This window comes from Musca domestica, unplaced genomic scaffold, assembly GCF_030504385.1.
Source record: "Musca domestica strain aabys unplaced genomic scaffold, Musca_domestica.polishedcontigs.V.1.1 6, whole genome shotgun sequence".
Taxonomy (NCBI): domain Eukaryota; kingdom Metazoa; phylum Arthropoda; class Insecta; order Diptera; family Muscidae; genus Musca; species Musca domestica.
The window spans coordinates 4,186,937-4,206,321 of record NW_026712363.1 but is presented as its reverse complement, the minus strand read 5'-3'; the positions used below and the strand labels follow the sequence as shown (position 1 = coordinate 4,206,321).

Sequence of the window (19,385 nt, the reverse complement as noted above, 5' to 3'; positions counted from 1 at the left end):
AAACAAATACATTGTTTTCTATATTATCAAACCTTTTTAATTGCAGTGTCCTGTTTTTAAAGCAAAATGCTGCTACAACACTGATATTTACAATTGTTTGACCTTACAAAACAAATTAAATTTAAATCAAAATTAAATTTGACCAAAAATGAAGGAAATATTTGATCCTAAGTGTTTTTCGTGTTTGCCGTCAAATAATATGTGATGATCAGATTGTGACTAAGAAGAATTTACCTTTTTCGTCAAACATTTGCCCAATGTGACCTTACCTTTACATTCATGTTTTTCCCCAAGGACAAAAACCGAAAATTTTCCTGATTTTGCAGTTTCTCTGCAGGTTGCAATTATAGACCAATTTAGCATGGTGTTGCAATTTAGGGATGGGTTTAAAGGCTTTGCCGGTAAAATAGATAATAACTTTTATGTAAAAAATACAAATATTTCCACTAAGACGCGAATATTTTTAATCCCGACGAAATCACAAATATATTAAAATATATTAAAAGTGCATTAATGACGGTTACAGTGGTGCTGATAGCCAATATATTGGATATATCGTGAAATAGGTACAATCTATGTGTAAAAGAAATTGATGTTAGTTACAACGCTTATAAGTCAAGACCCGCTAAACAGTTATACAATTCTCACCAATTCAGAATGTACTTTTGACAAAAAAGGATAAAATCTTAGAACATAAAGAAAAATGTGTCAATAAAACAAGTGAATATTTGTATATCCTCCACCATACTATGGAGGGTATATTAACCTTGTCATTCCATTTGTAACTACACGAAATACTCATGTCAGACGAAACGAAGTATATATGTATATTCTTGATAAGCATAAAATTCAAATTCGATTAGCGATGGCCGTCTGTTGTAATCACGCTATCTTTCGAACGAATTGAGATAGAATTCTGTATACAACAAATTCCCCTGGTCAAAACCAAAGGTAACATTAACATTATTTAAAAATGAAATCTACCAAAATAGATTTGGACATATCTTCCAGCATTTTATAGTGTTCTGGGGTATTAAATGCTATAGCCTTTGCTTACTTGCTTTTCTCAAGTATTTGGGGGTATGTTCTGATATTAGTAACTGAATTCCTTAAAGTTCGATAGAATACAATTTAATTCGTAGTATTCTTATCTTGTTTCAATTTAATTTAAGTTAAATACCAATTTTACAGTAAGGAAAAACATTTAACACATTGACTATTGGTATGTAGTTAAATCCAAACGCTTATATTTTAAAAACAAATGTGGAATTTTAAAGTTGAAATTCCATTTCTGAAGATTATATCAGTTTACAACAAAAACAATTATGCAATCGTAATTAAATTGCTTGATTATGAGGTGCCCTTACTCTGGGATCACATATAAAAGTTGGGTTTGTGTGGAAACTCGATGAAAATCCTTGCTAACTAATGCACTCGCTTCGTTGACCTTACTAAACTGTGGCAATCGAAATGGAATAAATTGACAAAATAGTAGACAAATTGCTCTTACCAATGATTTTGTGCTCTCTATGCGCAAAAGCAATAATATATTTCTCAAGAGATAATCCTTGTAAGAGATAATCCTTCAGTTTTAAGAGTACTTTTCAGCTTTTATTTTGCTGATGGCCACAGTCTGCACAGGAATATTAACAATTCCCAGAAGCGCAACTTCCGTATCCCTCTTTGCTACTGGCCAAAGAGAAACAAACTCGACACACAATGTATATATATATATATATATATATATATATATATATATATATATATATATATATATATATATATATATATATATATATATATATATATATATATATATATATATATATATATATATATATATATATATATATATATATATATATATATATATATATATATATATGCATGTGCATATTTGTCTATATACGTATTGTTTAGGTATACATATGCACAGACATCGAATTGAACCATTCAAAAAGTACATCTATAACCATATTTCGTTGCTGTATTCGACCATCCCAAGCTTACACTCTTCTAGAGTAGGTGGAGTGTACAGTTAAACACGGATGGCCACATGCTCTGGGTGTGTGCGTGTGAGTATCCATGGCAATGAGCCACGTACTTTTTCACACACACAGACAAACATTTTTTGTTTTGCATGTAAATGCGGCGACAAGGCAACTCCATGCTCCCGTAGGGTGGCTAGTTGATGAAGGTAGTGGAAAGGGGGAGGAGGATATTTTAACCTAAGGCAATTTGCTGCACGACTCGGTACTTTATGTAAGGCATTTTGTATATTTGGGGTCATGGGGAGGGATGCTGCAGATTGTAAATCTGTACAAATGTGTGCTCAATTGTGGGGTTTTTGCTGAAGCATACACAACCACCTATCCGCCATCTACGGAGCCATTTGCTGTTTTTGTGATGCATACACAAACATGTAGACCCAATCGCTGTCTGTCTACGTGTGCGTGCACAGTTGTGTCGAGATCCAAATTGTGTATTCACTCCTGCCAAGGCAAATATTGCCAGCAAGCATCGATTCTCCTCGGGTCACAACGATAGGTATGCGGAAGATTAAATAACCGACGCACTGAGGCGTTGTTGTCCCTTCACATCTATACGTTGCTCCAACAGACTCAGCGGTATTTTACTCTGCACTGCGTACCCAACCACCCAATCAGCTAGGCAACCAGTCGTCTCTACATACTCACATGTATACTCATATAAAAGAGGAGCTTTAGATACTTGTCCATTGGAGAAGACATATCGCTTGTAAACTGAGAAGAACGGGGTCCATAGCTACATACATGTATGTACGTATCTTAGGTGTCCCGCAGCATGTACGTACGCATGCAAAAACGAAACAATACCATCAGCAGCTGAGAAGGGTACACCCCCAGGTTGTACATAGCCAAAGGCTGGGACCTCGTTGCATTCGCACCGAAACTCTTAACGTGTAAGTTTGCTGAATTTCTTGAATTCAACCGCAAGAAATACGGAAGTTTTCCCAAAAACACATTCATCAAAATAATATGTTGAAAAAATAAGGTGACTCAATTTCCGCGGTCGTCGCCCTTAAAAAATACGGAACGGAAATAAACTTTCGTTATATCGTATTGCCGGACCGGATTTTGTATACACCGTTGAAGAAACAGGATAACTGAGACAAACTGTCTACCGACAGAGTTAAAAAAATACCACTAATCTAATATATTTTGTGATATTATTACCTGCGGCAAAAATTTGTTCACTACATTTTTTGTTCACTGACCTTAGGTTTTGACGGCATTCACTCTGGATTTCGCAAGTAATTTCCGAAGGAAGGTAAGGTTTCAACGAAAAAGGACAAACATTTGTGCATTTATGTTTTCGTTATTGATGAAATGATTCCTATTGCAGGAATTTGACATGTCATTCCTAGCCACACTTGATGCCAACGCATGGCAGGTATGTCGTTTTATTAAAAAAAACATTTCTACCTATTTGTTAAAACCCATACAAGCAATAAAAACATGGTGGATTAAATAAATATCATATAACTTTTAATGTCAATAAAGGGAAATCTCTAGTGCTACCCTTTCGGAACAATACGAAAAATTTGCGCAATTTTTAAATAGAAAATGAAACAAAAATAACTTCGTTACAATTGACTAGCTTAAATATAGTCAATATGTGAAAGTTCTCTTTTGAAAAAATGCTGCAAGAATTATAAGAATGCCCCTTAAGAGATAATTTTACCACGTATTCCTATGACGGTGCCTCTAATTCACATTTTTCAACGGAAGTGTTTCAAATTTGGTTATTGATGTTCGACTACAGTTGACTATATAACGGTACCTCCCGATATTCGGCATTCTTATGATTTTAACCACTTTTTCTAACGTATTTGTATAAAATTCTATATTTATATTTTGTAATGATATCTACGTGTTGTGACGGAGCATTGTCTATATAGGTCCACACTTTTCTTTATCCCCCGAGGGAATTTTGATTTTTGTAGGTTCAAGGTTCGATATATTCTCATGTAACATTGCCGCCCATTAAAACATTTAAAGTTTTTAACAAATTTTTCAACCGATTACTTACAGCCCGTTCGAATGTCATATCCGAATACTTTTGTTTTCATAAGTTTTCTTCATCTATTGGGATGGGTATTCAGTATTCGGCCCGGACGAACTTAACATATTTCCACTTGTTCGACAATATGAAAGCAAAATGTTGTTATGACTTTCACTAAAGTCGAGGAAACAAGCTCACCTGTTCATTGGTGTTTGGTTCTGGCTAAACTTTCCGTATAGATTATACACGTGAGCGACATCTAAATGTAGATTTATCAGGTTTTTAGATGATAATAATCATCTTCTAAAGACTTTGCAGAATAGGTTACAAGGTACAAGTTGAATACAATCTTATGTAAATGCTTAAAAGTTTTGTTCTATCTTTATTTGGTAATACGCATTTCCATTCTGTCCTCCATTAATTTGTAAGTGTATCCATTCATTTCTGAAAGATATCATATTTTACCTTCACCTTCAAAGTGAGGATATATTAACTTTGTTATTCCGTTTGTAACATCTCTAAACATTCGTCGCAGACCCACTAAGGTATATACATTCCTGATCAGCATAAAATTCTAACGATGTCTGTCTGTCTGTTGAAATCACGATATAGCCCACATTATTTAACGTAGAACTTCAACATTTGGCACAATAGTTTGTATTGTGTCTAGGATAGTTGATATTGAAAAGGATGCCGATATTCTCTATTTTGATTATTTATTCAAAATTTTTTCACAAATTTGTCTAAAAAATGGTATTTGTAGGTCCAGTTTTCGTATAGCCCCCATATAACGGTACCTCCCGATATTCGGTATTTTTATGATTTTGCCACAAAAAATTGGTATTTGTCATAATGGATTTTAGATGCGGTGGCACAATATTTATTATATAGGTCCACGTTTTCCTAAAGCGAAAATATAACGGTATCCACCTATATTCGGTATTGTGATAATCCTAGTCACATTTACTCAAGAAATCAAATTTGGGATTTAAGAAGATTTGGTAAATGGCATTCCTAAAGGTATTGTTTTTTTTTTTTTTAAAATTTAGCAGCATTATCCAAACGTTTTGACTGGTACTTGTCGTTTAAAGTGAAATACGTTTGAATTCAGATACTTTTATATAAAAACTAGCTGAACCCGGAGCGCGTCTTACTTTTATAGTTTATAGATGTTGTCTTTGGCATTTATTAATTGTCATAGCAAATACCAACCGTACAGGAAACTGCAATCTTTTGAAGTTAAATGGCGTTTTTGTAGCTATTGGAAGGATTTAGGTACCAATACATATCAACTCACATACTTCCGGTAATAATCCAATTAAGCGTCAATTAAGTTGTTGCATAGTTTTTTATTGTTAGCCTAGTCAGCCGAATTCCGTCACCCATTCCAAACTTAATTGAAATTTGAAATACATAGCGTTTTTGGAGCATCAAATACACAAATGCAGGCGATACATTTACATATGAACTACATCCAAATCTGTACCGATTTCAATGAAATTTTACAATTTTATTTCCAGATTTCATTGAAATTGGAGAAATATATTATGTTCAGTGCACTAAATGCATACAAAATATATATGGGAGTTATACCCAAATTTTAACCGATTTCAATATGGTGTGGTAATTGTTTCGAATTCGGTTACACATTCCAAATTTTATTGAAATTAGAGTTACATACCGTGTTTGGTGCGTCAAATACATTGAGTCGGCCGAATATGTATATGGGAGTTATATCCAAATCAGAACTGATTTCAATATAATTTGTCAAATTTATATTTGTTCCAAATTCCGTTACACATTCCAAATATGGAGACTGTATGTGTAATCAACCAATGTATTTAAAATCTAAATTTTTTGGAGGTACCTCCGATTCTGATGTTATATCTCAAATTCCAAGTAGAATTTCAGTCGATGATGTAGTATGTATGGACATTTTCAGGAAAATCTGTTCAGTGGTTTTCGAGTCCATTAATTACAAACAAACAAGTAAACAAATTCCGTGCGGGCCGACCATGTGATACCCTACAACACTACAATATTTTGAAAACCCTCTTATGTCCAAATCTATTTTGGAAGATTCCCTGCCCAAATGTTACTCTTGGCTTTTTGACCGGGTTCATTTGCCCAATATTAACACACCCCATCGTGTTTTTAGGTATTCAAAACAATTTCACACGAAAGTTGTGGTCCATTTACCGCTCAATAAAATTCAAAGGTCGTCTAAAACGCTACACTTCTGCGCTGTCCCAAAACCTAACCTTATACAAAATTCCGTGTCGATTGGTTTTGCAATCAGCAAAGTTGTGATTTTTGGTTCATTTGAACCTCTACATATACAATATAAACAATAGGCTTCAATTCTGACCCTAACTCTATCCCCATGAAAAATTTCTTGAGAATCGGACGATAATTGCGACTTGAATATAATACTCCCAAAACATAGTGTTGAGAGGTGAATAAGTTTTATCAAACGTAATCAATATTATAAGTCAAATATGAAAAAATCTGAAAAAGGATTAAAAATATTCACTGTTTAGTCGAAATTTTCGTATCTTCTTATATATCTGTAATTTATGGACTCAAAATCCGCTGAACAGATTTTCCTGAAAATTTCCAGGTATACTACAACATCGCCTTAAAGTAATGTAGGCCATATTTTGAAATTCCACTTGGAACTGGAGGTATAGCATCAGAATCGGAGGTACCTCTCAAAATTTTAGATTCTATATGCACATATCTATTGATCGATAACAGATACAGTCTACAAATTTGGAATACGCAACGGAATTCGGAACAAAAATAAATTTACCAAATTATATTGAAATCGGTTCAGATTTGGATATAGCTCCCATATATATTTTCGGCCGATTTTATGTTTTTGAAACATTAAACACGCTGTGTGCGCCGCATTTCAATGAAATTTGAAATGTGGGTGGAATTTATCTAAAAAATATGTTTGCCAAATGTTATTGAAATCGGTTGAGATTTGGATATAGCTCCATATACATTTTCGGCTGATTTCATGTATTTGATGCACCAAACACAATACGTATGTCCGATTCCAATGAAGTTCGGCATGAGGTACAAAAATAAATTTGTCAAATTATATTGAAATCGGTTCAGTGAAATCGGTTGAGGAAACAATTATTACGGGGAAGTATGTTGCTACCTCGAATTTCCTAATTGCAACAGAAATGCCACTCAACTTCAAAAAATTGCAGTTTCCTGCACGCTTGGCATTTGCTATGAAATTAATAAATCCGCGTTGCCGGCCCGTACTTTTAGTCTTTAATGCATATTTTTTAAGCATAATAGAACACAGATCTGAGTCTAAATAGAAATAAACATTGATGTCAAAAATTATTATAGATAATCAGCTACCGATAGATATTTTGAATAACCTGGTTTTATTTTTCAGCCACAGGCTATAATTGAGTGTTAAAAACCTATATGATAAAGAACTTCTATGTGAAACTCAGCTCAATTTTTGATATTGTAAAGAGCTTATCAACATTTTCCATTCAAATTAACTGTAATTTAGAATTTGTATTTCCACCTTATGATCGATTTCAAAATAGTCAAAGATAATTACTCGTTTACACCCATTACCGTAAGATAGGAATTAATTTTTTGTCATTTAAATTGTGCGTTGGAGACCCCATAAAGCCCATATTTTTTATCATAGTATAATTCAATGACGATCAATGAAATTAATATTCGTGACTTTTTCATATTTCTGCCACAATTGACATTTCGGAGTTTATGTCATATAGACGTACATCCCACATATAAGTTCCCAACCAATATTCTCTTGGGAGTTTCAAATTCAATAGAATACCAAATTTTCTTTTCTGACCATACATTGGTTGGGAAAATGGACTTAGGAGTACACTAATGTGAGAACTATATTCAAATAAGTGCCTATAAGATAATTCTCTACCCTAGAGTAGCCAAATCAATTGATGAATGTGGTCAAACCCAAGATAGAAAATTGAAATTTTTATGAAAAGATATTTTGTACTCCCTTAGAAACAAAGATGCCAAATGAAGACCTAAAAATGAAAAAAAAGACATGTTCAAGACACCGAAAATAGCTTCAATCATACATATGATGGTTATGCCAAAACGTGATCATTTTTTGCAAGGATGGTTTATTCTCAAGTTACCAATATTTGCCGAAATTAGTACGACAAATATGGTTAAAATGCAACATATACCCCTATACATGTTGTACCCCTATGGGTACTTTAAATCGGATTGTACCTCATAACATCGCCTGCAGAGCGATTTAAGGGATCTTGAAAGCTTTGGAACAGTTTCTGGAAGGATATGAATACTTTTTTTAGTAAATATCCAATTCGCTCTACCATTTTGCACCCTTTATATTCGGTATTTCACTGATTGCAGTCCCAATGAATTGCATTTTGACTTCTCATTGGACGGATTATTGTCATGTGAAAGAAGTGGGTCACTCTTTCCATTTTTATTATTATTCATTCAGAATTCAAAACAATAAAAAGTGAACATCTTTTAGTTTTTCAAATTGAAAAAAAAAATCACCAACAATTTTTTTTTTCATTCACATTTTAGGTATATTTTACCGCGATTTTTTGGCCAGGATACCATTCCAAAATTATATGAATTGTCAAAATCCGTCAACCCATTCTATAGTTATAAGCGTAGTACCTAACATAACTTTCTTTTATATTGTAAAAATAATTCTTTATTTTATTTACAAAAAATCTATTGAATTCAATAAAAAAAAACAAATTGAAAAAATAAACAAATCTTCAACTTATTCGATTATTTTTTTACAGCAAAAGTTAAAAGGACCTTATTAGATTCCATTGAAAAAATTGTTCGACTTTTTCCGATTTCAGAATTTTTGCAATGAGATCTCTTTTTAGCGATTTTTGAAAAAGTATCTTTTAATTTTGGCGTGACAGCGTTAAATTATTTCGATGTAACCCGCCTTCAATTTCAGTTCTCAAGTCAATTAAATAAATTGGTATTAATATTCGAATTCAAAAATAAAATATAAAAAACAGTACAAATGTACATTAGAAAAATATAAGTAAAATGGGAAAAAAACATGCAAAATAAAACATTATTATTGTACATTTAAAAAGTCAAAATGAAAGTATTTATATATCACATATTAACCCTATTTTTTGGATTTTATCCTTTTCGGCCAGGAGACAATTCCGAATTTGTATGAATCGTTAAAATCAGTCCAGCGATTCTTAAGTTATAAGCGTAGTAACTAACACAACATTCTTTTATATATATAGATAAAATTTTGAATTCATAAAAAATCAAAAGGGGTAGCGAAGAGCACCGGGTTCAGCTAGGTTTTTACATAAAAGTTATGGTATATTTTATCCGCTAATTATTTTTCTTTTGCCAAATAAAATGGTAGGCTTCTGACCAGCCTTAAACTCTATTCGGCGTCGATTGGTCTATAATTGCGACCTGTAGAGAAACTGAAAAATCAGTTATTTTTTTGTGTTTTCGGTCCATTTCAACCCCTAAGTATTATGCGATCATCTCCAAAAACAATAGGCTTCTATTCTAACCCTAGCCCCACCTCAATGCTACGTTTGCGTGACATACGTGGCAGACGGACTCAGTTCGGTGAGATAGGAAGATCCATATATAGTTTCCTATGTCATTTTTGGTCCAACCAAATTTATAATACCCAAACAATCAAACGTACAAACATTTCCTCTTTTATATATAAAGATGTTTTCTTTACTCAATGTTCGATGGTATTAAAAGTTTTTTACTTGTTTTTTTTATTCTGTTCGATATAATGTTGAAAATCAAATTAGTGCACAATAGTGGTAGCGAACATTTTTGACCAAGTTACTTTTTTTCTTCAATTTAGAAATGACTATCGATTCTGAGGACGATAACATCTTCATTCATCCTTAATGTCCCTTAAATAAATGAGTTAAAAAGAATACAACAATAAATCACAAAACAAGGAAAACATCAATAAGCTTAGAACATGAAAACCCCCAAATTTGTAAATCGACTGCAGTTGTAAGCCGAGATTTTTAGCAAAGTTTAAGCTTTTTTAAAGATAAAAGCTATATATTACTTTGTATGATGCTGGCGATAATCAATTTCGAATAGCCTACTTTGTGAAATTTAAATTCAAATTTACAAATGTCCTTCTCAAAAATAAATCTACATAGGTTAAAACGATTTCCCCTCAGTTACTCTGTTTTGAAATATGGTTCTGGGTTGTTACTTTTTAAGAGTGAATATTCATTTGGGTGACAAGTTATGCGGAATAATATCATTTGTGCAAGTAAATTGAAAATTTCAAATTTTAATCGATTTCAGTACTCGGCGAAAATTTGAAAAAGGCTACGATAAAAATGAGGTTGATATTGTTGAGTAGAGTTTTCAGTTTGCTTTGAGAAAACCACCTCGACGTCTTTTTTCGTGCCAATTGAAATTCTGTTGTCACCGGCAATGGTTCACACAATGTGACCACAACGAATTATTGGTGGAAGATTTTGTGGCAGTTGGATGTTTTTCTTTAGAGCGTGTTGGTCTTTTTTGTTATCCTTTACCTAAACAAAGGGACGTGTGCTGGTCTCTTCCTTTACCGCTGGTGGTTGGAACGTGTTGTGTGTTTGTTTACATATTTGTCTTTGACAAAATGTATTTTATTTGTCAAGACCTGTCGGACAAATGAAGCGAATAATACATCAAACGCCACAAAGTGAGGGTGACAAGCTTAAAACAGTTGATTGCATTTGTACTCCACCGCCTTTATCAGAAAATAGCATTTTGTGGTATGTTAAAGGGATCATTCAAATCCAATGATTGTTTATTTTTCGCCTGTGTCTTATATTGCATGATGTTAATGAAGTTTTGCGATTTGTTGAAAAATAATTAAAAACTTGAGACACCCCTATAATCTACGCCAAACCAGAGATATACATGTCAATTATATTTCTGTTAAAATATTTCGCAGAATTTTAAGTCTACAAAACTTAAATGTTAAGTTAACTAACTTTTCTAAATAATCGAGAAGCACCTACAGAGAATGAAAAAAAATGATAGTATCTGCCGACCAATGTTAATTATTCCCTACAACGTAGTTTTATGGAAAATATTGGTTTAAGATCGGTCAGATTTTTTAAGGAGGAACGTCATAAAGAAACATCCGACCTTTAAATTGGAAGTTAATGCATAATTTATATCCCTAACACTCGGAAACTATGGAACGGAACATGATATTTGGAATGGGTAACACCGTAGATATTTGAATATATCTTAAGGTTCTTTCTCCTGTGGCAGATAGTTGACTATACAGTTTCATGTTTTACTATAGCCTCGATATTATGGTGCCTTTCGATTTTCTGATGATTTTAAGCACAGTATTTTTAGCAGATTCGGTATGTAGAGTTTTTATTGGTTCTGTCTTCTGTAATAACAAATGACTGGAATATGTCCATTATAGTTAAATTTAGCTACATTTGTTAAAAGATTTTTTTCACCCCATGGTAGAGCTTATTAGAAATTCGGTCCGAACTTATGGTGGTTTTGCTTGATTTTTTATTTGCATGGCGCATTCTGTCAAATGCATATGTGTTTGTTTGTATATGTTCTTTTTTAATTATGTGAATATTGATCTTTTAATAAAACCTGAAGATATATGAAATATGATTTTGTAAAGAAACCTTTAATTTTTCACTTTCGTTATTTTGTTAATTTGTTGAAAAAAATAAAATAAACAAAACTGCGTTTTCCATACAGGGTGAGATAAAAAACTGCAACAAAGTCAAACGCTATCATTTTTATTATTTTTTTTTTTAATTTTATTGAATGAAAGAAAAAATGTCAAAAAAAGGATCAAATTTTAGAATAAGTTTAGATTTGTTTGAATTGGTCACCTTTGGCACGAATTATGGCCTTCAAATGGCCAATGAGACCGTCACACACTGCCCGAATGTTGCTCTGCGGTATTTTGGCCCATTCCCGGCGAAGCGCTTGCTTGAGGTGATCGACACTTTGGTAGTTTTTATTGCCAAACTTGCTTTTCAAAATACTCCAGACACAATAGTCCAACGGATTGGTATCCGGAGATTTTGGTGGCCATTGTGCGCTGGAAATGAAGCCAGGAACTTCATTTTGTACCCATTCTTGGGTGGCGCGTGCTGAGTGCGATGGTGCTGAATGCGATGGTGGAATGTCCAAGGTCTGCAGCCAAAATATTTGCGTGAACAAGGCTTTAATACAACCTCCAAAATATTTTCGCGATAATATTCGGCATTTATTCTGATGCCACGATTAATACGGGCGGTGAGCAACCAACGGCTGTTATCTCGGCCCACACCATCAGTATGGCCGGTGCTTGAGTTCTGGTGCCCAACCGAAGGTGCGCATTTTCAGCTGACCTCTTTGGCAAGTAAACACGACTATTTTGTTTGTTTACAAACTGCTGGACAACGAATGTTTTTTTTTTTATCGGAGAAAACCAAATTCGGCAGTTCAACACTTTCGGCCAAGCGAAGCAACTCTTTAGCTCTTTTGAGTCTATTTTCTTTCTGTTGCGGTGTAAGTTTTTGCACTTTTTGGAATTTAAATGGTTTTACCCCGAGCTTATTTTTAAATATGTGCCGAATGGAATATTGCGATATGTTCAGCTTACGAGCCATTTTTCGGCCACTGTGACGCAGGTTTCGATCAAGTCGCTTCTTTACTTTTCGAACCATTTCTGCTAATGTTGCTGTTTTCTTCCGTCCACTTCCTTGACGTCGGGCTACGCTAATAGTATCACGGGAACGAGACACAAAAGATTTGTTCTTATTTAAATGCTGGAGTGCTCCAACGATAGCAACTTGTGGTTTTCCAGCCAAATATAAAGAAATCACATTATCACAGCTGAATTCCATCACGAATAACTTTTTTCTGGAAAATTTCCGAAAAATGCTTTTGTACGCTTGTAAACAATATAATGAGCTGTCACTGGAAAAACTTTAACTGCTGTCGGACTAGTGGCTTAGAAATGATAGCAATCTGAAGTTGGTTGCTGTTTTTGCATCTCACCCTGTATGTATGGTATGTTTTTGACTTATGGAACTGAATCACCTAGTAATGCAGAGAGGACTGTCTCACACGTCATTTTGTGATACGAAAATCAAAAAACGAACGATATCCTTTATAACCGTTATATGGGCAATTTTTTATAGACTGTAGTGCCCATTATGATCTTCCAATACGAAATTTAAAACAATGTTGGTCTTTAATATCGTTAAAATCATCAAATGTTGAGAGGTACCGTTATATGGGCGCTATACGAAAAAGTGGACCGACATGATCTATTTTCGAACTTAACCTACCTAACGACAAAATTTGAGCCTATCTTAATTCTATATTAATATATTAAGAATTATATTATTCTATATTAAGAACTGAGAAGGACAGATTCACTTATCATGAAATTGCAGTTTTCATAGCTATTTATTTCAGTCAAGCCGAATATGAACTTTTTGTGGAATATTTCGTCCTTCCAACTTATGCCAACAGTAAGGCAAACGTCGAAAAACATCAATATTACGAAATACAAAAACTTCTAACGAAGAAAAGAAAAAAACTTAAAAGCATTTCGCACTTTTATAACTCGAATGCACCTGTTAAAAAAGGGATTTTAACCCGAGTCGACGTCAAGATCTGTCAGCCGAAGTATTGCTCTCAATTATGAGGATCAGTTTCGCTCATGGTGAATGATATTAAAAATTTGTAGATGTGTCTAGAGAATCATCACATAAACGATGATACATTTAACAGACATACGCAAATTTATTCATTAATAATCACAAAAGCTAATTAAATTTGTAGAAAATGTGTGCGGACTAAAGACAAGTCGGACGAATACTAGTTTATATTTTTGTATTTAGTAGTATAATAGTTAGAATAAAGAAAGTATATAGAAACTACACGATGCAATAAATGTAAGTCACTGTTTTTTGAAATTAATTATTACAAGTTTCAAGCGGAGCTATCGAGTGTAAATATAAATTAGTTTTTGTTTAATATTGTTGCACAAATCAAGAAGTCCTTAAATATAAACGCTACCTAAAATTTACCATTGAGTCTTTCAAGTGACATTATGCGTAGATTATGCCCTGATTTTGTGTAAAAAGTAATACACCGCCCACTGTGCAAATAATTACAGATATGCATGGTAAACGTGACATATCGCAGATATGAATTATCCTGTGGTTATTCGTGCGACAAACCACGACATGGACTAAGTTCATTAAACACTGTCTTGCAGAGCTCATGTGTCAACTCATACCAAACAATTGCTTGATTTTTCAACCGAACACATGAACTTAAATCTGATGTATAAATAGCTCTTCATTATGGAAATACTGATAAGATGTGGATAGAAGTGAATGTGTTTCTACTAGTTTCTACACCTAGCTGCACTACGACACAACACTAGTACAAGCTACTCGACAACAGCTCGGATGTAAAATAACTTTCACAAAAGCCAATTATATGCCAAGCCGTTTGGATAATTATGGAATATTTTTTTCTTTTACGAGTGTGGGTGATGTAGCTGGTCGCTAATCGACATTATCCAATGTTCTGCTAAAGTTTATCATCAGCAACAGTCTAGCTCTAATGGTTTCAACTGCCTTTCGTTCCACATCTCTGCAAGACAGTGACTGCGGCAGCAATGACAAAGGAGGGAGGGTTTCTGGATGAAGTTGTGTACATAGACATATTATAATAGAATGCATGTTTATGTTAATATTGGAAATGCCGGTGGCCATAGCGAAATGAAGTCCTTGCCAGGGGTTTTTGTTATCCTAGTAAAACGAGAAGGGGAATGTAAAAATAAGAATCAATGTGAAAAACTAACACGTGACCTTGTTTACGTCCGTAAAAGTGTTTAAGAGTTCGCATAGCAATGGATTGTGCAAGCCGAAATAATTTTTGAGACAGAAATGATTAGCACAGACATCATCATGTTATGGGCACTCGGACGATAAAAGCTAACAGCTTTAAAGTGCGAGCAGTGATGAACGACGCTCGGCGGGATGCATATGTTTTTTACCGCAACATTTCATTGAACACGTTCCCCCAGCATTCACCTGATTATGGAATGGGACGCGTCATTTCGAAGCTAAACACAGTTCATCAAGACTTTAATGAAATACTCAATGAACTTGTTGAAGGCGTATATATATGTTTGAACTCATTCTCTATCATCCACAAATTCACGTTATGGGTGCTCATACTCAATTTTTGACATTTTGATGTTGTTGATGTTCTTGGAGTTGTGGCATATACATGCGCCTCTGTTATGTTTATGTTGCCATAAAAGGCTGCTAAAAAACAATGTCACTAACAAAAGGGATACATTACGCTCGTCACGTGTTTCTTGTTTGTTAGATACTTAATTAATTTCATAATAAAAAACAGCATAAGCCTGTATGCCTTTTTGCAGTTTTTTTCAAAAAGGTATCAAATTTCTATGTATACGAAAAATCGAGCATAAGGGCGCTAATATTACTGACATATTACTGCACGAGTGAAGTTAGCTATAACTATTGAGGGCAAGTAGGTTAAAGATTTAAAAAAATTGATTTGAAATTTTATTTTTGCTATGAGTTTTGGCAATCTTAATAACTTGAATGACATATTTGCCAAACTTTCGAAGTGCCACAGTCAAATGAAGATTCAAAGAAACAAAAACCAATATGAGAACCAATTTCAAGATTAATGTTTTCTATGTAAAAAACTAAGGTTTGTTCAATGATTTTTAGCGCATATAATAAGAAAAATCGTCAACAAATTATTATTATTATACCCTCCAACATACTACTAACTTCGTCATTCCTCATTTGTAACCATTCTTGGGTGGCGCGTATTCGTATATATATATATACTAGCTGGCCTGGTCTCGCGTTGCCGGTCCGTAGTTTTTGTCTATTATGCATATTTGTCAAAGCATAATTACAAAGCATAAGAGTTCACGTACTGGTCAATTAAAAGTGTTTTAAAATACCTGTACCTATATTCAATATGTAAACCGTGGGCTTAAAATGTGTGGGTGTGCTATGCAAATCTATTAAAAAGTATATATCAATCTTATCCCCATGTAAGGGATCAAATTAATTTTTAGTGTGGTAAAAATCGTAGCCAGTCAAATGAGGAGTAATTTGGAATTTACTGTATTTTGTACACCTCATAATTGAGGGGTGAATGATTTAAGAATAGCCAAAGTTAATCACTTTTTTAAACCCATTAACATCTTAGATTGTGCATTAGAGTCCTCATAAGTCCCCCTAACCAAATCAAAAATATAGCAGAACAACATAGCATGTCAAACTGAATAAAATTTCGCGTGATTTAAATAAGTAAAAATAAATGAGAGCAGAATGATTTCAGTATAGTCAAATATAATTACTATTTTACACCTGTTACCGTAAGATGGGAATTCCAAGTCCATATTTTTCATCATAGTATAATTCAATGACGATTCAACAAATGTTTGGTCCCGTGCTATTTTGTTATATTTGAATTTGTTCATGTTTTCACAATTTATTTCATATAGATGTATACATCCCAAATCTACGTTCCCAACCAATAATCTTTTGGGGGCTACAAATTCAATAGAATACAAAATTTTCTTTTCTGACCACACATTAGATGAGAAGGTGGACTGGGGATACTCCAATGTGGGGGCTTTACTTAAATAAATTCCAATGTGGCAAGTATCTGTATGATGGTTCCCTACCACAACTTTTTAGCCAAATCAATTGATGAATGTGGTCAAGACCAATATTGGCCCTACTCTGAAAATTTTTAAATTTTATGCGAAGAGGTTCTCTACCACCTTATAAACAAAGATTCCAAATAAGGGCCAAAAAATGAAAAAAGTGGCCAAGACCCCAAAAATAGCTTAAATCATACGATGGTTATATAAATATGAAATCGGGTTGTACCCTTATCCGTGAGTTATTATCGATATCTTTTTTAAGGTATCTTGAATGTTTTGGAAGAATTTCTGGAAGGATAGAAATCCTTTTCTTACTAAAAGTCCCATTCGCTCTACTATTTTGCACCCGTTAAATTTGGTATTTCGCTGATTGCTGTCCCATTGAATTTTGCATTTTGAGCTCTCATTGGACGGGTTATTGTCACATGAAAGAAGTAGGTCCACGGTTTGAAATGAGCCACATTAGGCTTTTTCGGTCATTTTTGTTTGTTTAAATGTGTTCGCATCTTCCAGCTGAACCACGATGTAGGCCCTGGAGGTGAAAGGTAGATGTCAGTTAACATCGTATTTCGCACTTATTTCATTTTTTGGTGAAAAATTGTATATAGTGAAAAATTATTCTTTATTTTGTTCACAAAAAATCCACTGAATTCAATATGAAAATACAAATTGACAAAAAAAATAATAACAAATTCAAAAAACCTTCAACTGATTTCTTACAGCAAATGTTTAAAGGTCCTTACAAAGTTTGTCAATAGAATGTACTATTATTTCAAAATTCGATTCCATTGAATTTTTTTTTGATTTTTTCCCGATTTGAGAGTTTTGCAATAAGATCTCTTTTTCTTGATTTTTTAGCGATTTTGAAAAATAATCTATCTTTTATCTTTGGTGTGACCGCGTTAAATTATTTCGATATCATCTATTCCATTTCGCCACCACATAATTCGGTACTACACTTCCATGTAACCCGCCATCAATTTCAGTTCTCATGAAATCAAGTCAATTAATTGGTATTAATATTCAAATTCAAAAATAAAATATAAAAAACACTACAAATGTACATTCGAAAAAAGTAAGTCAAAATGGAAAAAATCATGCAAAATAAAATATTACTATTGTACATTTCAAAAGTCAAAATGAAAATGTTAATATATCACATTTTTATGCGAGACAATTCCGAATTTGTATGAATCGTTAAAATCAGTCCAGCGGTTTTTAAGTTATAAGCGTAGTAACTAACACAATTTTAGTATACATGACTAAAGAGCAATAAATATGCATTTCAAAAATGTCAATATAGGTTCACATACCGGGTGATTTATAGTGTTTCAAAAAACCTGTTCCTATTTTCCAGCCAGAGGTTTTAATTTGAGAGTCGGAAACCCAAATAATATTGCACATTTATTAAACAGTAAACATAAACTGTTTATAATACTCCCATGTAAGATGGTTCTCTACCAAAGTAGCCTAAACACACATTTTAAGCCAAATTGATTCGAAAATATAACCAAAACTCTCGAAATAGGTAAAACGAGGAGGAACTTTTATATGAGCGCTACTCCAAAACATTGACATTGACAAAACATTGAGGTGACCTAGAATGTGACCAAGACCCTGGAATTAGTTGAAATTAGAGGATGCCTTCATATAGGGGTTATACCAAAGCTTGGTCCTATACTTATAATTACTTGAAAGAATGTTTTGTTCTTTCTAAAATCTCAAATAACCAACATTTAAGGGATTACAAAAGGGCTATATCACAATGCAGACCAACCTGAAACATATTTTGTACAAATGATTCTTTATGTAACCCATAGGACTGCATCAAATTTAAAACTCTATCTTAAATTTTGCGGAGTATAAAGGAAAATATTTGAGGCCATTTGTGTATGTTTAATGGATCCTAAAAAAGTTTGACCCGGAAACCGCCCCTTTTGGTATTTTTATCTACCAACCGAAAAATTTCCCAACCTCATGATTGTCTAGGGCGCAGTGTAATTACTGACGATAGAACATATTCCCCACATGACGTTACCTATAAGTTTGATGATATGAATCTTTTTCTTACTAAATTTTCAAATTGCTCCACTATTTTGTACAGTACGCATATTACATTACCTCTTCACATTCGGTAGTTCCGACCTCAGGATCGATAGTAATTTCTAAATAGAAATCCTGGAAATATGGCTTTAATTTAACTATCATAAATAAGGTGTCATCGATTTATAAAAGTTAGGGACCCCATAAATTATGTTAAAAAGTAGAAATCTTTGTCGATTAAATTATAGCATGTTTTTGTTACAATTTCTACCGAATGAACTGTAATTTGACATTTAATGTTTTGAGTATTGTGAAATCAATACCGGCAGTAACTGTTAAAAAGCACGTTGAACTTTTAAATGTTTTGATGCTTCGAGAAGTATTTTTTAATCACATGTACACAAAATATGTTTTTTTAATAAGAATTTTCTATTCCAAAACGCATGCTGAAACAATTCTACACAAAATTCCATATCCAAATAGAAAAGTTAATACTCAAAATTTTCTTTCTTGAAAACGTTTTCAGTGTAATTACAAA

General features: G+C 33.3%; 1 protein-coding gene across 1 annotated transcript in view; it reads left to right on the top strand.

The window, feature by feature from the left end:
• The first annotated feature begins 3,384 nt into the window (after window positions 1-3,384).
• Window positions 3,385-19,385, top strand: part of LOC101900048 (transcription factor AP-2-epsilon) — a 405,339-nt gene continuing 389,338 nt past the window's right edge. The window contains exon 1 of the mRNA XM_059129115.1: window positions 3,385-3,432. Within this exon, the coding sequence (XP_058985098.1) occupies window positions 3,394-3,432 (39 nt within the window). The 5' untranslated portion in view covers window positions 3,385-3,393. The remainder of the gene's footprint in view (window positions 3,433-19,385) is intronic.